Source organism: Cebidichthys violaceus, unplaced genomic scaffold, assembly GCF_023349555.1.
Source record: "Cebidichthys violaceus isolate CVI_PGR_0920_01 unplaced genomic scaffold, fCebVio1.0.p SCAF_8, whole genome shotgun sequence".
In the NCBI taxonomy this organism is placed as follows: Eukaryota; Metazoa; Chordata; class Actinopteri; order Perciformes; family Stichaeidae; genus Cebidichthys; species Cebidichthys violaceus.
In genome coordinates this window covers 5,630,064-5,648,440 of record NW_027176964.1, presented here as the reverse complement: position 1 = coordinate 5,648,440, position 18,377 = coordinate 5,630,064, and the positions used below count along the sequence as shown (strand labels likewise).

The following is an 18,377-nucleotide window of genomic DNA, read 5'->3' as shown; positions in this document are numbered from 1 at the left end:
GGCAGTGATTCCTAACTCATTCTGTCTGGCAAACCCCCACAGCCCCTTAAAGATGAACTGACAAAAAGAGACAAACATCTGCTATATGAGGCTGTAATAAGCCCTTCCAATCATTTCATTCGGCACGAAGAAAATGATTGGACGGGCTACCTCCCTGTCCGCCCATCTGCCTGTGCATTCATTGCTCGTCACCGGAGTCTTCCACAAACTGCTAGTTTGAGCTGTTAATACATTACTTTTAACTAACCGTTTCAACTTCTCTGCTCACTTGCTAACAATAGCTTCCACGCTCAAACTCAACGTGGTGTTCAGGTGTCAGCTGACAGTATGTGCATATAAATATTTTAAAATCAAATTGTAATTTCAGTTTTTTTACAAATGAATTGAGCTACTCTGCAATAACTGTTCACAGTGAGCTCTGTGGATTGTCAGAAACAATGACATGGTCTCAGAAAAGTGATGTTACCCTGGAATCTTGTGCATGTATTTTTTAAAGCTGAGCCTTCCAATAATGGGGGGTACCTGCTGTTCACCTCCATTCTATTGATAAAGAAAAAAAAGTGATATCTTTGAACATGGGCAAGTCAAAGAAAAACTGTCTACATGGCTAAGTACCACTCGAGGTAAGTGAGGAAATATGTTTATTTGCAATTTGGATGAACTGACCTTAATATGTCTCATAACTATGCAAATACAAATAACAAACAGGATAGAGAACTTGGAACACTTCTAAAGCTGGAGGCGATCATAGTCTTACTTGATATTTTTGCCGCAGTTTAACCTCATACTTGTTTAAATTTCTGTATTTTCAGAGCAGTCTGGTCTAAAAACAAAACGTTGTTTCAGTTATTATTCTCCCTCACTCCACAGAAAGTTAAGCAGGGGTGGAGGCATAGGACACTGTCTAAAGCTACAAATGTGGCAGTTACCTGACATAGTTCCAAAAACAAAGTAAGTTACATCAGTTAGTTTACACAGATGATTTCTGGACAGTTTTCAAAAAACACTTTTAGTAGATAAAAAAATTGGATACAGTTGTCCACTTTAAGTCAAGGTGGTGTATAAAATGTAAGCAATGAATACCACAGATAATGATCTACTACGAATTGGGGTTTGATTCCTTGCTACTAAACGGGTAGTAGTTGATCGGCCTATTCCTTTTTACACAATGCACCAAATAAGCATTTTGGTTCAACGTACAGGAGTCCCTAAAAACAAATGAAAATGTCTCTGTCAGCCTGCCCTCTTTCTCATCCACCCTAGTTTTAGCAGGTGTGGAGAAAGGCCTCAGGCTAAGAAGCAAGAACACAGTTCCCCCACAGTCAATCGCATGTGATTACATCAGATAGCTGTGGCTTTTAGCTTCTGATGCTGGTACAGTAACTATCTGGAGTGGACAAATGGGAGGACTCTTGAGAGGGAGGCAAACTGGCAAAGAGGCAGAGGGGTTGAGGAGAGAGAGAGAGACAGAGAGACAGAGATGGGGTTGGAGAAATGCTTTGAGGAGTAATGGTTGCTTGGAGACTGTTGTCAAGGAGACGATGAGTCCTAGAGTCCTTTGGCATCTCAAATGTCCTACCTTTATGTTGATTTTCAGAAAGAGGAGCTTCTTATTTGTTTTTACTCTTCCCCCCCCCCCCTTAAACAGGTCAGATAACTGTCAGATAATAGCATACATAGCATACAACAGCTGCACAGAAGCCTGCAGAAAGCCGGAGATGGAAACGAGGATAATATGACTCAATTTATTTTTGTGACACCCTATCAGTCTCTCAAATCGTGACAAGAAATCCTCCCTCTCCCTCTGTCTATCTGTCGCTGACTCATCCTGCCGGTATTTACTGGGGGGGTTTCGGGCAAAAGAATACTTGTCGAGAGCAGGGAAGACAGAGGGAGCTCAAAAGCCGCAGAAAAACACCTGCTGTGTGCCAGTGAAAGCCAGTCCAACTTACTGCTCACTTTGCACTGAAGATAGACTATTTTCAGTGAGCACTGTGCATAACTAATGAGATGCAAATTTCCCTGAGGTGTGGGTGTAGGCACGTCATTTAGGAGGTTATATTGGAAATGGTCTGTATAGTGTATCTGGGGATCGAGCCGGGGCATGAGGATGCAGTGAAGGCCGCATTGCTGAATCCCCAGGGGAATCCGTGTGATTTGTTTTCAAGGGGCAATGGTCTCATTGTACCCCAGAGGTCATTGTTCCTCTGCTTTGTCTCCTGAGCGCGCAGATTATACATGCACAGAGCTATAATAACAAACAACAAAAGGGAGCAGGAGTGAGGGAAAGATAAGGTCAAGTGGTTGTGATAGCAGGTTGAAGACGAGGGCACAAATCAACCTTATTATGGGCTGCTGAATGCCTCATGCAATGCTCCCCACGTCTTCCGGTAATGTGGATTAATAGCAGGTCGAAAGGCGAGAGCAAACCCTGTCTTCTGCAAAATACGGCAAACTATAACTAGATGCCGTCACGAGATTAGTATTGATCTCGACATCGGCTTACATGGATGTGATGGGGAACGTGTTGGATACAGTGCAGTGCATCAAGTGGAACTGGGGTCTTAGCTTCCAAACAAATGCAAAAAACATGACTGCAACCAGTAAGGAATAGTTGGACCGTTTGGGGAAAAAAATACTTTCTTGCAGAGAAATCTGATACCAATATCACGTTTGTGTGTTAAATATGAAGATGGAGCCTGAAGATGTTTGCTTAGTTTAGCATAAACACTCAAAGTGGGGGAAAACAGCAAGCCTAGCTGGACTATTTCTTAGTGCAGCTGTCTATTATATAGTGCTTTACATTTAATGTCTGCTACCATGTTTGGGTGCCTGAATTCTGATATGAAAGTTGTGCACTAATAGTGTCTCAAAACATGTACGCTACTCTCTGCTACCAATCCAACAATGCCATGTGTCAAATTTTATAGATGTAAATGAACAATGCTACATAAGTGTCTGAAATCTCGGTTTACATGCTCACTATAAACTATTGAGTGTCTATTACCCTTCATTAGAAGTGACTGAGTGAACAATGGATGAACCGTCACCCAGGTTACAGCTCATTGTTCCCGGCTGAAAATGAATCTGGCATAAAAACCCACACACATACTGTACATACTTAAGCACTGCATAACTTAAGATGATTTAATGCATTATGTATGTTGCTCACTAATAACAAGTCACGATGAATTTATGTGATTAAAGCTCAAAGGATCCAGAAATCAGATTGTGACTTTAAAAAGCTTCACGTGTATGAGAAGAGTCACTGTTCACTGATAATTAATTAAAGCTCTAATTACATCAACTCATATTGACGTGATCATTTGCTAATGGTGAGCGACAGGAGGCATTATTAATGCATTAATAGGCATGTGATTTGAATCCTTCCACTTTTGTGCATCGTCAACACTTTGGCTTTATATTCTGCAAAAAAGGAACAACACACATTAAGATTCATCCAGTGGAGACCGTAGGTACAGCACCCATAACCAGGACAGCGTTTCAGGACAGACACTTTGATGTCGAGTTTTCAAAGGTAATCAGTGTTACTTGCTTTGATCACTACAAGCCATCTTTCATTCAGCTTAACTGTAGTCAGGTGTAGGCATATCTCAAAAGCTCACTACAAAAAGAAAAACTTTCATGAGAGTAAAATTTTACTTCAGAAAAGTTTTTGTAGTGAGCAGGCACATCACTGTACATTCTGACCAGAAAAGTAAAAGCAATTTTATGATGCAATTCGATGCAGAACCTGCATTAAATACAGTAACTACCTTCCTTTGCTGAGACCTCTTCAGCTGTTTATACGCCTACTTAAAGTCTATTTGTTAAAATGGGTTTAAATAATGTAAAGAAGCAGGTGGTTTCCTATAATGTGGTCTACACCTGACATATAGGGAGTCTGTACAGTATGTCCACTATGGAACGCTGCATGCCATCTGTGGGATCACATCAAACTGTGGATAAACTACACTGTATTTATTACAGGGTTATGTTGGGCTTTGTTGTTGTTCGCACACTGATAACACGCGCCGTCTTGCAGCGTGGCTTCTCCGGCCTCGTGCTTCTTCTCCACTCAGAAGCATCTGCCAAGATGAAGGCCTTCCCGCTTCAAATCAATATATAATCAATGTTACCCTCTGTGACTAAGCTAATGCGTCTCCCACTGACCTGCCACAAAAGGAGCACGCTGCTGTGGCACACAGCAATTTACTAACAGCCTGAATTTGTTTGTGTTGAGGAATTATGAGGAAGCACAAAGTCCAGGGGAACAGAAGAAACACGCTTCAAAGATTGTCGGATCATTTTCAGACCGATATATTTCCCCCAAATGTGTAGTATTTGCATGTACTAAAACCGCTATTACAAATTTAACATATGCATGCTTACAAGCATACTGTATCAGCTTTGCTATGGTCATTAATATTCAGCAACATCAACTTCTTCTTGCCCTTGGGTCAGTGTTTTCTTAAGTGACTTTAGGTTCACACAGAGCTAGTGTTGCTCTACTCATTTAATAACTGGATAAATATCACACTAGCATCCCCTAGCGGCCATGCTGCTCCTTACATCAAATAGTAGTGGATACAACTACATTTTTGTGCTAAAAAACAGTCAGTTTATCATATTTCCTATAATTAAATCAGAAACTTGCATTGAAATAATATCACGTCAAACATTTTGATCCATATAATTAATATGTAAACCCAGGGGTGGAAGTAACAAATTAAATTTACTCTTGGATGAAGTTGTTCTTTTGTGTAATTGCACTTTTGAGAATATTTAAATGTAAGTAACATAACTTTTACTTAAGTATTTTCTGTCTGCCCATATGCATGTACTTCAGGGGACTTTCTGGGGCCACAAAACCACCCATTTTGCACTTTCTCTCAAATTTCAAGAAACAGTAATGAAAAATACAACATCTGCTTGCACCTTTTAATCACTTGGATTAGTTGTACACCGTTTTGCCTGTGTCCCTACAATTATTTACATCAGAGATTATTTGAAAAGCGAAAATGATGTGATGGATTGATGGTATTCTAATACTAATGAGGATCCATGTTCTTTATGAGGAGGTAACAAAATAGCACACAAATAAGATATATTTTTCTTATTTCTTTCTTTATCCAATTACACAGCAAAAACACATTATATAAATATATTTTTTATGCAAGAATGTCACTAAAGAGCTTCCGCTTTTTGGACTCGCCGCTCTGTATTTCCTGCCAGTGGGTTCTTCTGTGGATGAAGTGGGAGAGGGCAAATTTGGCCCACACATGGCGAGCAAACTGATGTGACCTCAGCTGGCTTTCACTCAGCACTGGAAGAGGAGATGGGAATGGAAGTCATTGACAGGGATTTTAACAATGTGCAAAATTGAATTAATTTTTTTTTAGATTTATTATTATATATATAAAATTATATTATAATATATAAATATAAACACACACCCCCCCCCCGTTAAGTCAGGATCTGTGGGATGATTTGTATTACCTAGTTCCTGTGCGATGCTTTGCCTGTGACTGACTGAAGCACTGTTCCATATGGCTTCCAGCACCCGACTACCCAACCTGGAGGAGGCCATAGGAACATACTGGCCCTGGGAGGACAAATGGAGAAAGAGTGATGATCTGTGCTGACAATGTTCCAGTTCAAACTGAAAAGTAAAAGTAAACAGAAATGTTTATTTCTTCGTACTTTTGACACCAAGAGGTCAAATACAAGAATATGAAATAAAAACTTTTGAAACTATGATTTTATATAGTTTTGGTGTAGTTTCTTGTTAATAACAGATGTCCATAGTCTTGACCATAACAGAAAACTAATCTGGTGTAGATCTATGGCAGTAACAATACTAGGGTACGTTGTGGTGTTTAAACAATGCTCAATTGGTACCAAGGATCCCAAAGAAAAGATCACCCACACCATAACATCACCACCCCAAACTGTTGATACAAGGCAGGATGGAGCCATGTTTCATGTTGTTAATCTCAAACTTTGTCCCTACCATCTGAATGTTTTTCCAATCTTCTATTGTACAATTTTAGAGAGCCCGTGCCAATTGTAGCCTCTGTTTTCCGTTGTTATCTGACAGGAGTGGTGTGTGGTCTTCTGCTGTTGTAGCCAATCTGTTTCATGTTGTTGTACGCTCAGAGGTTCTCTTCCGCATACCTCTGTCATAACACATGGTTATTTGAGCCACTGTTGCTTTTCTATCAGAAACTTTTACAGAGGAGCAATAGAAAGCATCCTGACTGGAAACATTACAAACTGGCAATGAATGTGGACAGTCCAGGACGGGAGGGCTCTACAGCGGGTGATTAAAACCAAGAACATCATCGGTACCCGTCTACCATGATATTGATGACAAGAGGTGCCTGCGAAGAGCTCAAAGGATACTAAAAAACAAAGCCCACCCCAGCCACAGACTGTTCACACTGCTGCCTTCTGGCAAGAGATACAAAAGTATCAGCCTCGGTACCACCGGACTTCAGAGCAGCTTCTTTCCTCAGGCTGTGAGACTTCCAAATTCATCCATTTTGTTGCGCAAAACTGTTATGTTGTACAATGATAATAAATTAACCTTGTGAACTTCCAAACCAGTCTGGCCATTCTCTCCTGAACCTCTGTCAATAACAAGGGTTATCACCCAATCAACTGCCGCTCATTGCTATACAAGCTATACCAGACTAAATGTCAGTCGTGCTATTTAAAACTGCTAATAGCTAAATGTAAACATTATCATGTTGCTAAATCAATAACCAGCTTCCTATTCTATAATATTCTTGTAATACCCCTGTAGTCCTACCTCCAGTCTCTTGAGGATCTTGCCCCTCCCCTTGTCGCTGGATGTGGTGATGAGGGCCTGGAGGACGTGGCTGCCCGAGGGGTCAGAAGCCAGCGTCAGGAGGTCAGCAGGGGTCAGAGTGCGCAGGCTGCTGAGGAGGAGTGAGCGCTCTTTGAACTTGGCAAGCGCCTGGACCAGCCGGGATCCGTGGTAACAGATGGAGGACAGCGGTACCTAGAAATGATCAAGAACACCAGAACTGCAACTTTCCGTATCTGGTACATATATTCAACATCAAATATGCTGCCAGGGTGCGTTCCAGTTTTCAAAGGGCCGTCGAATGGTGCAGCTTTGCACTAAATATGAAACTGAAATATCAAGACATGAACTAAAATCCAGCCCCAAAAGATTTGATTCGACTCCTGTCTGTTTACCTCCGTCTGTGTGTTGCCCTCTGCTGTGTCAGAGTGGTAATACACCTCGTAGGTGAGCAGGGACATGAAGAGAGGGAGGCAGCTGACGTGTCGGGAGCCGGGCTCAGCACAGTGGAACGCCTGGGAGGCAACACATCAACAAGGTTTCCATTACCCACAAATCAAACGTTAAGTAGATTTACTGTGTTGTTACGCACTTTTGATTTCAGTCATGAAGAGGGAGAGATAAATAAAACCAGCTCATTGTCATATTGATTTAAGACCCATGTGGACCGTAACGCCTAAATTACAGACACTCTTTGACACTTACACGGAGGAGGCACTGTATCAACTCTTCCTGTTTCTCTCCGCCTACTGCACAGCTCTCGGCCAGTTGTACAATCACACCCATGTGACCTGCGGCCAAGATGGCCTCAATACCTTGGATCAGCTCATCAAACAACCCCAGGAACTGCGGAAAAAGAGGGAGAGAGAGAAAATCGTCCTTCCATTCACAAAATCCTGACTTTAATCCTGTAACAAGTGACATGCCGACATAATGACCAACCAGTTTGTATTTGGCTGAGGCTGCCGTTAGCCTCTGTATGGGGAAGTTGGCGATGGAATGGAGGGCTAAGTCCACCAGCTGACCCTTGAGGTGGTTCTTGTAGAGGTCCCGGAGAAGCGACTTGTGGGATAGCTGTATGATCGTCTCAATGAGGCGACTGGAGGCCGGGTCTTTGAGAAAGACCAGAAGGGGACTGAAAAGAGTGCAAAAACAAAACCAGCGGTTACATAACATGCCATGGCGAGTCATTCCAGGACAAACGGGAAAACAGTGCAAGAGTCGTCTCCGACCTCACTCCTGGAGCGGCGTTGCGACTTGTCAGGTACTCCGTGGTGCGTTTGAGGAGCTGTTTGCAGAGTTTAGGCCGATTTCTGTGGCACACAGTCAACATGGTCTGGAACACTGCACTGGGAACACCATCCGTCACACTTACTAGGGAGGAAAGAGTCGCAATGGGAGAGGGAAAAATGCTTTGGTTATTTTATGTATTATTGATATGTTGTTATATTTTTAAACTCAAATATCATGATCCAAATCCGTTATTGTTAAGGCTATATTTCCTTCAAAATAAAACAATTGCAAAATCGATTTTCGGAATATTATGAAATCGCATACTAACATAGTATTCATACTAAGGACATAACATTGAGTATGTACTGCGTTCCAACTGCATACAGATTGTGTGTACGTGATAAATACCCAGATGTATTCTAGATAAGCAAGAGTTTCTGAATATACGACGCAGGCTTACTGGACGTACTCAACCGCCCCAAAATGCAATTCTGCTCTTCAGACTATCCAGTGGCGGTCTGTGAGGCAGACGGTTTAAATAATGAATCAGTTGGATAAAATAAATAGGCCTAATGGCATGTGAAGTTAAGGTATAGTTAAGAGGAAGAATGTGTGAGCAGATTTAACACTACTTCAGTGTGGTAAAGGTAAAAGCAGTATGCAGTTCAGAGTGGTTGAGTATGTAGATTCGAACACAGCTAAAGTTTGTGAGCTTGCAGTCTTCTTCAACACTGCCAGTGCCTTGTGGGGCTAATTACTACTCTTATTTGTTTGTTAGCTACCGCCACCCACTGTAGTGGAATAGTGCGTTATCTGAACCGATGATACATTGTAAGCAGATATGCAGGGCTTCCCTTAGTTGTTATTACAAAGCAAAAGCAAAAAACTCTTGTTCATACTAGCACACCATCTTTCATTAGAACAGAACTGTGCCAGCCTCCATCACTTCAAAGGCATATGTGGGCTTTCTCTCCCGTCATCCAGACACTCCGTGTTCTGTTTCATGTGTTAAAATCATATTAAAAAAAAGCAGCAGAGCTCTGTTAAAAGCTTAGGTTTCTCTGCAGCCTGTGCTCTTGCCCCGAGGTTATTTATTGACTATTTTGTTTTGATATTAAAAAATGGCAAGGTTGGATTTATCATTTGAATTCTAAACAAAATCCGGTGAACAAAAACCTGCCCTTGAGCACTTCCCCTTTTAGACTAAGAGTCCTCTCTTGCATTTAACGGGCTTCAATGTTTTTCTGATTCCAAGAAAAATGCCACCGCTGGCAGCAGAGTAGAAGAAGAGGTAGGCAGCATTAATGACCGTGTTGAATTGGGGATGTCTGCTAGATTTCTTTTTTGAAATACTTCCTTTCAAAAAGGTCACGGGGCATGCATACTTCACCCACTATTCAAAATCCTTAATGCACACAAACAATAGAACTAAAATAACCTTAAAAGTCAGTCATTGAGTGTTTCGTAAGACCAACTGTTATTCCCCTTCAATTTTACCTTTCTACCACATCCATCAAAATACTTCTTTACCATGGATCTTTACGTATTTTCTTTTTTTAAATATTCAAAGTAATAAATTAACTATTTAAAAACCCATAAACAGTTTATAAACAGCAGCAGCCTGTTTACGCCTTGCCTAATTCCAGATAACAGAACATAATACGTTAACAGAAATAGATACAGATAGTATCCTTTGCTTCGCAATACTGCGATTTTCCCTCCGTGAAAAAGCTGACCATAATGCAAGTGTTCTTTACTCGGGCAACAAGTAGGATTAGGATTCATGTGCTTGGGTTTGATGAACGATGACTCACGATTAACGTTGTCCATCAAGGTCTCCGTCAGGCTTTTCAGCTCGTACCAAAACGACGTGGGAATCTCAAAGTCTGTCAGCTGAGGAGCAATGTTGCGTTCTTTTGTGCCTGGAAAAAAAAGAACAACAAAAGACGACTTGAATGCAAGCTCGAAGCCACAAGCCTCTGTGTGTAGAGGCCCTGACACACTGGGTCGGATTCTCAAAGAACCAGCACTGACAAAGTCAAAAGATCAAAAGATGGAGTTTCTTCCTATTTTTCTTGTTGAAAAAAAAGAAGAAAAAAGCAGTGACTGAGGTGAATACCACACCAAAAGTACAAAATCACTTATTTTCTAGGGTGAACAGTCACTCAGAAGGTCGACTAGAAGTGCAGGGTAAGGCTGCAACTAACGATTATTTTAATAATCGATTAATCTGTCGATTAATTGATGAATCGGCGGGGAAAAGGCGAGTGAATAAAAACGTGTCTTTAGTCTTGCAAACTTTTCCACCCCTGCTTTACTACTGTTATTATCGAGCTAACGCTAACTTGTCAAGCTGGATAACTTGTAAACAGCAGCACCAGGAGAGCTACTGGAGGGACGTTACGTTCCTCACTTCAAAACGGAACAACAGTAGGATTCTGTAGTGACTAACCTGCTGTTGAACTCCCTTCCTCCTCATCAAGGACTCCAACATGTTTACGTTTTAGGTGCTGAATCATCACCGTGGTGCTCCCGTGCCATGCCATGTCACTTTTGCATATCTTGCAATTAACACACTTTTTCGATTTACTTAGTGTGAAATGCTCCCACACCTTGGATGACTTAAGTCGTACTGATTTCTCTGCCTCCGCAGTGTGTTTCAGAACAACGTTACGGGTTTCTCCGATGGTCTTTCCTCTACCTCCGCTCTGCTCCGCGGTCAACTCAACTTTTTTTTTTATACTCAAACGTCTCCGTGATTTATTGAGTGGCGTAATAAATCACGCGACACAACGAATCGATAATGAAATTCGTTGCCAACGCTTTTAATAATCGATTTTATCGTTTCGTTGTTGCAGCCCTAGTGCAGGGTCACCGACATTCAACAACAACAACAGCTTTATGAGACCAGGGGGGTTTTCAAACTCTTCTCAGTGTTCAGGCATGGGAGAGACGTGAGGCGAGGACACTGCATGAGGTGAAGCAGACGGGTGCGTGCTAGTGATCGAAACTCAACTAGAAGATGATTACTGTATCTTGCTTCCACAATTACACACATTTCTCCTGTGACTATCCCTCAAATAGAGGTGAGACAAACAATAATTACAGTAGGAGTGACAAATGTCGGAGTCGGGGCCCATAGAGTCTAAAAACCCCTGTGTGTGCGTACCTGGACGAGACTCAGTGCGGGCTGGTCCGAGACAGCCTGCCAGCACATGTAGAAGTGTGCGGACCACATGTGAGCCATGGACATGTTTGATGAACTCTGCAATGTTGTCTCTCACCACCTGACTCAAAGACAACAGCTGGGCCTCCAACAAGTCACAGCTTTCCTTTTTGTCGTCTTCTTCTGTTGTCTCCTTTTGTGATGATTCTAAAAACGAATGGATACCGGAGAGACGCTCAAAGCCGAGTTGTTATTCCCTTATTCATTCCAAAGTGTTTCGTACAGTGATGAGCAGTCTACTGCTCAGAGATGACCGCATGTAAACTTACCCGTCCACCTGGATATCTGTCGGACTGCGCTCTCCACCACGTGGCCGCCGCACCGGTCGCAAGAAACGCCCTTAAACTCTGAGCCCGCTGGATCGCCCAGTTCAGCCAGCACCTCCGCCACCTGGTCAGGACTGCACAGTGGGAGCAGCTGCTGCAGGGTGATGCTTCCCGTCTGGTCCATCGCCACGACCACCGCTTTGCCTTTAACCTCTGTGAGGACATTCTCCACAAACATCTCTACAGAAGAAATATAAAGAGACGCAACAAGAGTCAACAGATTAAACGCAGGCAGCAACGGAGCATCTACAATATTGAGAAATATAAAAAAAAACGAAACTGGACAAATGGAGGCAGCCTAAGCTGCTTGATGTATTTCTGGTAAAATTATGCAATAAGCAGAATGATATTAAACCAATGTGTGGGCAATGTGACAACAAGATGTCATGAATATGCAACAGTGTGTTTATATGTATTAAAGTAACCAGGTTACGGGGGTAATTAACTGGAGAACGCGTTTACATGCACTGTAATAATCTGGTTATTACATTATTTTCATAACCCAACATTACTTAAACATTTTATTTTCACTGCATAATGCAGTTCAAAGTCACCAATTGTTGTTCTAATACGACGGTGTACTAGTGTCATGTGTCTTTCTGATGCACATTCCCAACTTTTGTCAACTTCCAGGTGTCTACTTGCTCAGATGTCCAGAAAAATATTCCCTCTCACCTCTCTCCTCCTTTTCTTCAAAACCTTCGCTGAGTCTTTCCCCAACTCGGCGGAAATAGCCCACACTCAGGGCGTCCAGGCGCTTCCTGCCACCACCTCCTTCTTCCCCTCCCTTCCTCTTCCTCTCTCCTCCTTCTCCATCTTCACCAGGGTGTCTCCTCTTCTTTCCTTCGCCTTTCTGTCGCTTCCTTTCCTCTGTTTTCGCCAACATAGCACAGACTTAACAGTATGCAGGTTACTAGAAGAATGACTTGATCTTGTTGGAGAGGATGCTCAGTTTGATCTTCTGGCTAAAACAGGGAAGAACACACAGTCATCGTTAGGATTTGATGGTCAAGTCCACATTCTCCAGACTTCACTGTTAGGCTCCAACAACACAGAAATGCATCACAACAGGCGCGGCACTTTGGTGTGAAGTAGGCAACCTGGGCCTGGGGCCCCCAACTAAAAGGGCCCCAAACAGCTATGGATTTAATATGATGTTGAAATATGAAAAATATTTATTATTTTGAATATTAGAACTGATTATACCCTGATATACCATACAAAATGCCCACAAAGCAATTAACAATGCTGCATAGTCTATTACTTACTGGGCTTTTACTACAGAGGAAAACATTGTAGTACTACATTTACCTGACAGACACATGTTACTAGTTATTTAGATTTGAAGTACAAAATATAAATACATTAAAATATGACGCATTAAACTATCAAGCATCATAGAACTGAAAGCTCTACCCTGAAATGTTAACTTTATTCTTCAGGTGAAAAACACCGTCCAGTCTACGGTTCAGACAGTCATAAGGCGTGTTTTACGAGGTCATTGTGGTTGCCGATAAGTTGTGACATATTCTTTATTACTGACATATTCTGTTCAGGCAGCCTCTACATATACAAGACGACGGCTGAGAAGGCGTCCACGCAAACTCCCTGCAAGAGGACTATGACACAAACTAGCTCGATATTTCGCTCGAAACAAGTGGACGTCTTTAGCAAATTGTTGAAGGCAATTTAAATGAGACATTAAGCGTAATAAGTGCAAAACATGAATCGATACGAACTGAATTTGTAGAAAGCAACACAATGTAGTTTAACTCACATGCGGGATGTGAAGACCTGCCAGAGACTGCGTGTTCAGGCGCGTATTGATGACGTATGATTCGTTTAACATTTTCTTCTTCGACTTGTTTAATGGTTGGTGGCGACTACCGTTAAAGGTGCAATACCGCCACTTACTATACTGGAGTGTGAGCCTATTCCCTAAGAACTAGGAGAAAACAAAAACAATGGTATTTAATTAATTCTTTAGCTTCTCTTTATGCGTTTCATCCTTCTGTGTGATGGATAACATGTTCAACTGTTTCTTCTTCTACGCCACATTCACAGACCTGATGGATGTGTTTCCATTAATTGCGTTGTTTTATTTAACCCTGTGTGTCCTAACCTGAATCTTAATATTGTTTGCTCTGTTTGTTTCTTCCTATTGTCATCATTCCTCCCACTTTTTGCTCTATTTCATCAATATTACGCCCTGTGTTTCATTCATCCCAATGCTTTTTGCCAGGCAGTCATGATATTGCTCTGCATTAATGCTTTAGCTTCGGCTTTACTGATACATCCATGATTGTATCCTGTTTCAACTGCTTCTTGTATCTTGAATCTTCGTTAAATACTTTTTTTTTCTTTCTCCAAACTGATTATTTGCTTCGTAAATCAACACCGATGTACAATATTGCCTCCAGTCAATCAATAAAAAGGATCAATCCCCACAGTGTCGATACCACCGATATGAATTCTTGTTTTCTAGTTCAGAGAAATCTGAAATTTGTTACTTACCATTACAAACCGTTCTGTGTACAAACCGTTTTGTGTTAAAACATGCACAATGTGATTAAATAATCAACAGAGAATCAAAATGATTTGTTGTCCGCATGTCAAAAATGAATCGTTGGTTGTGTGCAGTCAGTTAATTGTCAGTCATTAAGTGCAGTGAGCTTTAGTTGTAACCACCAGAGGGCAGCATGGTAACTTTTCTGGTCCAATGACATAACCCTAACCCAAAAACTACATGAGGTAAGATGTGTGGACTTAGAGCCCAAGGCTGCATGAGACTCAAAAAAACGTCCTGTAATCCAACTTTAACACCAGTGACTCGTGACTTTGTGAGGGCTTTTGAAAGACCTAACCAAAGCACAAAGCAGAGGAAACCTTGGTGGGTTACAGCTCTATTTGCAGTAGAAAATAGAAAGCCAATTTTCAATTTGTAGGCCTATTTGAAGGTCATCAACACTTGTTTTGAGCCTTCTTATAAATAACTGTATAATTAAGGAAGGATTTTATTAAAGTGCCAGAGATGTATCAAGGGAAAAAGGGATTATAGAATGAGATTGATTTTGTTGAAAACATCTCTCTTTTTTTGTCTCTGGTTGAGCATGTTGTCACATAACAGAGTACAGTATTCCACCTCACGTTTTCACAACCTGATGGTTTTATTTATGAGGTCAGGGGCACATAGTTGTGTGTAGTTTTAAATACAATCTAAATTTAATTCCTTGCACAATTTTGACCCCAAATCAAAGCATCTCAATATATATAGATAAATAAAAATAATCAACTCAAATTTGAACAAAAACAAAAATACAAATTTAAATGATGGTATGTGTCTGATCCGTTGTTATTTACATCTTAAAACCATCTGAAATTAGGTCAAGAGGGCAAGCACTTATGACTCAAAATCCTTCGGCCTATGACTTGCTTTTGACTTGTGAAATAATGTCACTACTGTAAACACTTCCTCGAAAAAGGGACATACCCTTGCCAACAGTCTATGTTTGGGCATGTAGTTAAATGAATCAGAGGTGTGGAAAGTTGAGATGATGTCATTAAAAAAAATAGAATTAGAGTAATAGAGTATTTTAAATGCTGAATGTACTTTTCATTTTTACAATGTCCACTAATGCCACTATCCAGGTAAAAGTGATATATTAGATCTACACTGATTAAAAAGACAGAGATAAAGGGAAGTTGATGATTTAGAGATTTCAAAGTTTTCTGGCAATGCCTGTCAGCTGGTCGGTTGCTCCATGGCTTTGGTTCAGACTGAAATATCTCAAAAACTATGAGACTGCCATTTGATAAGATTGCCATTGAATTTGGTACAGCTATTCGCGCTCCCATCTGGATGAATGTAATAACTTGTAATGATAACCTTAACAAAACCAGATCAAAATAAAAGATGTGTCCAGATACCTACTATGCTTTGTGACTAAATACTTCAAACTTATGAGATTCCATCAGCCTCCCCTTTGCTTTTGGGTTTAGTGGTAACTTACCAATGTTAGCATGCTAATATCATAAACTTAGATGGTGAACCTAGTAACCGTTGCTATACCTGCTTAGCATTCAGTCATCCCGTTAGCATTGTCAGTCTGAGTGTGTTAGCATAATGACGTTAACATTTAACTTAAAGGCAACGCTGGGCCAAAATGCAGAGCTGCTAACAAGGCTGTCGACTCTTAGTGTTGTTTGACAGTTGAAGTGAGGATTGCTTAAATGTAGCTACAACTCAATAGAAGTAAGAAAGTCATAAGGCTTTGCACAGACAATGTAAATGGAGAGAGCAAAAGGCTTGTGGGATTAGAAAAACTAGGGAAAGTGATCATAAATGATTCAATTTTAGTCCACTCTTTGTAAATTATTCAACAGTTTTCATAAAGGGACACATTTCCTGTCTGAAATTTGAACTAAATACCCCCCAGCTTTTCCTTTAATAGCCTACACAAAAGAGAAAGTGAACATTACATGCTCTGGATTTTTTTTTTGTAATGGTGAGAGCAGTGCACCTTAGAGCAGAGAGGCAACAGCAACAGATAAATCATTTGTTCAACAGCAGAGCTCCTGTCGGCTTTGTCTGTTTGTGTTCATCTCCGGAGCAACTGCAGCGCGTGAATCAGCCCCTGCACAGCAAACTGTGAATGAAAACAGCAATTAATTAAGAGTCACACAGACACATTTCATCACACCATTGTAATGACAGGAATGAGAGCAACAGTAACAATTTCTAATGGAAAATACTTCACTCATTCTTAGGAGTGAACAATTCTTTAGAAATTATAATAGGTTGGTTTTTCAGTGCACATTGTCTTCTCTCTTTATCGGTCTCTGGTTTGGCTGCATGATATCATCAGGGTGAGAGGTTACATTAGTCATAACCAAAATGGAAACATGCTTTGCCTTCTGTTGTTTCAATAGTTAGAGTTGGGAACCATATTTATTGTTGTTTTGTTTTTTGCTGAAAGATTTGATCTTCTCATGTAAATCTTGTCAAGAAGGCATTTGCATTTAGCAAAATGCCAAACTATTCCTTAAATACCATATGGAAATTCAATTTGCGTTGTCTTCAACGGCAGAAGATTTTTTCATCTGGCTATTTTCTTATGTTTGGCAGTGTTTCATTGAGTGTGTGTTTTGGCTCTGTGAGCCTTTTTGATCCTCATAAGTTCAGAAAAGGTCAGAGGAACTTGGTTATTATTTAACAGAGACGTGTCAATACAGCGCATACCAAAAATATTCTCACTGACGCTCCTTGACACAGTTGCAATCTTGTATGTTTGCAGAACAGTGGCGCTCATACGTTGTCCACACAATGAACAAAAGCAATTGATTTTCAGTAAAAAATGTATATAACATAAAAAACACATTTCTCCACAATCCTGCTACGTATTTCTCCCACAAGTTTCCTGTGGTCTGCTGCTTTCCCGTACAGTGTGAGAGCCAGGACCCAATCCCATCTGTTATGCTCAAATACTCAGCGAACCCAGGTCACCTTTATGTTTCCTCTCACGCCCACTGCTCTGCAGATCCCACAGATATTGTCCGTGTCATTTATCACACCGCTGTCAAGCCAACAAGATGAACAATAAGACTGGTAAATGGTTTGCATTTTTCAAAATACAAAATGACAAAATGTAATGTATTCTCTATGCTTTTTTTTTGTTTACAAGTAATACTTGAGAAAATGTATTAATACATTCCTCAATGTTATCTTATTACTCTTTTTTCCTTCCGAAAGGTTTTGTTCAAAATTTGATTGCAGACGTTTTAGCAGGAAAAGCACAGGTGTGACTAATAACATTAATGATGATACACATACATTGCTTGGAAAGGAGCCAGTTGAGGTGGTTCGGGCATCTGGTAAGGATGCCACCTGGGCGCCTCCCTAGGGAGGTGTTCCAGGCACGACCAGCTGGGAGGAGACCCCGAGGGAGGCCCAGGACCAGGTGAAGGGACTATATCTCCAAACTGGCCTGGGAGAGCCTCGGGATCCCCCAGTCAGAGCTGGCTGATGTGGCTCGGGAAAGGGAAGTTTGGGGTCCCCTGCTGGAGCTGTTGCCCCCGCGACCCGATAAGCGGTTGAAGATGAGATGAGAGATGAGATGATACACACCACACAATGCCTGGAAGTGGCACACCTGAAAGGTATTGGGCTATGATTAATGTGATTAATCACACCTGTGCTTTTCCTGTTATGACATGTAAAAAGAGCCATTGTAAAAAAAAAAGCCAATTACAATATAATTTAAAATCTGACGACTACTCTTAGGCAATGACTAATTACATCAATATCAAATGGAAATGACTATTAGAAAACATAAATCTGTGTCTGAAATTTTTTTACATTCTTACAGTCTAAAAATCCTTGTATATTGGCTATTCAATACAAGTACACCTGGGCCGTGGCACACAAATTATTTAAGTGGTGTCCTTGTCATTGCTTTAATATCTACAATGTGTTTTCCGCTGTATTTTGTTTTATGCCGCCCTACTTATCCTGCCCAAAGGATTCTCCCCCAACCCTGACCCAGGCCAGATTGTGTGTGTTTAACAGGTATTCAAAGTCCCTTGAGGTTACATTCTGCCTACTTTGGTGACCATCCAGCGCCCCTGTCACAACATTTCCGTTTTTCCAATACTTGTAATTACTTGAGTTCAGAGTCCTGATGGCAAAGAGAAAAATACTGCTATCTTCAGCTTTCACTGGTAATCATCACCACTTACTGTATGACTTCATTGAGGTCTTCTG

At 41.0% G+C, this 18,377-nt stretch overlaps 1 protein-coding gene across 2 annotated transcripts; it reads right to left on the bottom strand.

The window, feature by feature from the left end:
• Positions 1-4,927: 4,927 nt before the first annotated feature.
• On the bottom strand, positions 4,928-13,454 carry LOC137866200 (nucleolar protein 9). 2 transcript variants are annotated; one of them, XM_068701944.1, is made up of 12 exons: positions 13,395-13,454; positions 12,293-12,582; positions 11,561-11,797; positions 11,235-11,438; positions 9,880-9,987; positions 8,065-8,206; positions 7,775-7,967; positions 7,538-7,678; positions 7,228-7,347; positions 6,815-7,027; positions 5,500-5,605; positions 4,928-5,326 (listed from the first exon to the last, which is right to left on the bottom strand). In XM_068701944.1, the coding sequence occupies exons 2-12, from the start codon at positions 12,501-12,503 to the stop codon at positions 5,172-5,174; spliced, it is 1,830 nt and encodes a 609-aa protein (XP_068558045.1). In that variant the 5' UTR covers positions 12,504-12,582; positions 13,395-13,454; the 3' UTR covers positions 4,928-5,171. The 2 variants fall into 2 exon arrangements, with proteins under 2 accessions (XP_068558045.1, XP_068558044.1); XM_068701943.1 differs by having other exon boundaries at positions 7,538-7,967.
• Positions 13,455-18,377: the final 4,923 nt, after the last annotated feature.

Bases quoted from the DNA above. Each gene is read 5' to 3' on its own strand.
- LOC137866200 (XM_068701943.1), bottom strand. From the start codon at position 12,503: ATGTTGGCGAAAACAGAGGAAAGGAAGCGACAGAAAGGCGAAGGAAAG. The intron at 7,968-8,064 runs GTCGGAGACGAC...CACTCTTTTCAG, and splicing joins AACGCCGCTCCAGGAGTGAG to TCCCCTTCTGGTCTTTCTCA. The intron at 7,348-7,537 runs GTAAGTGTCAAA...GTTGCCTCCCAG, and splicing joins TGATACAGTGCCTCCTCCGT to GCGTTCCACTGTGCTGAGCC.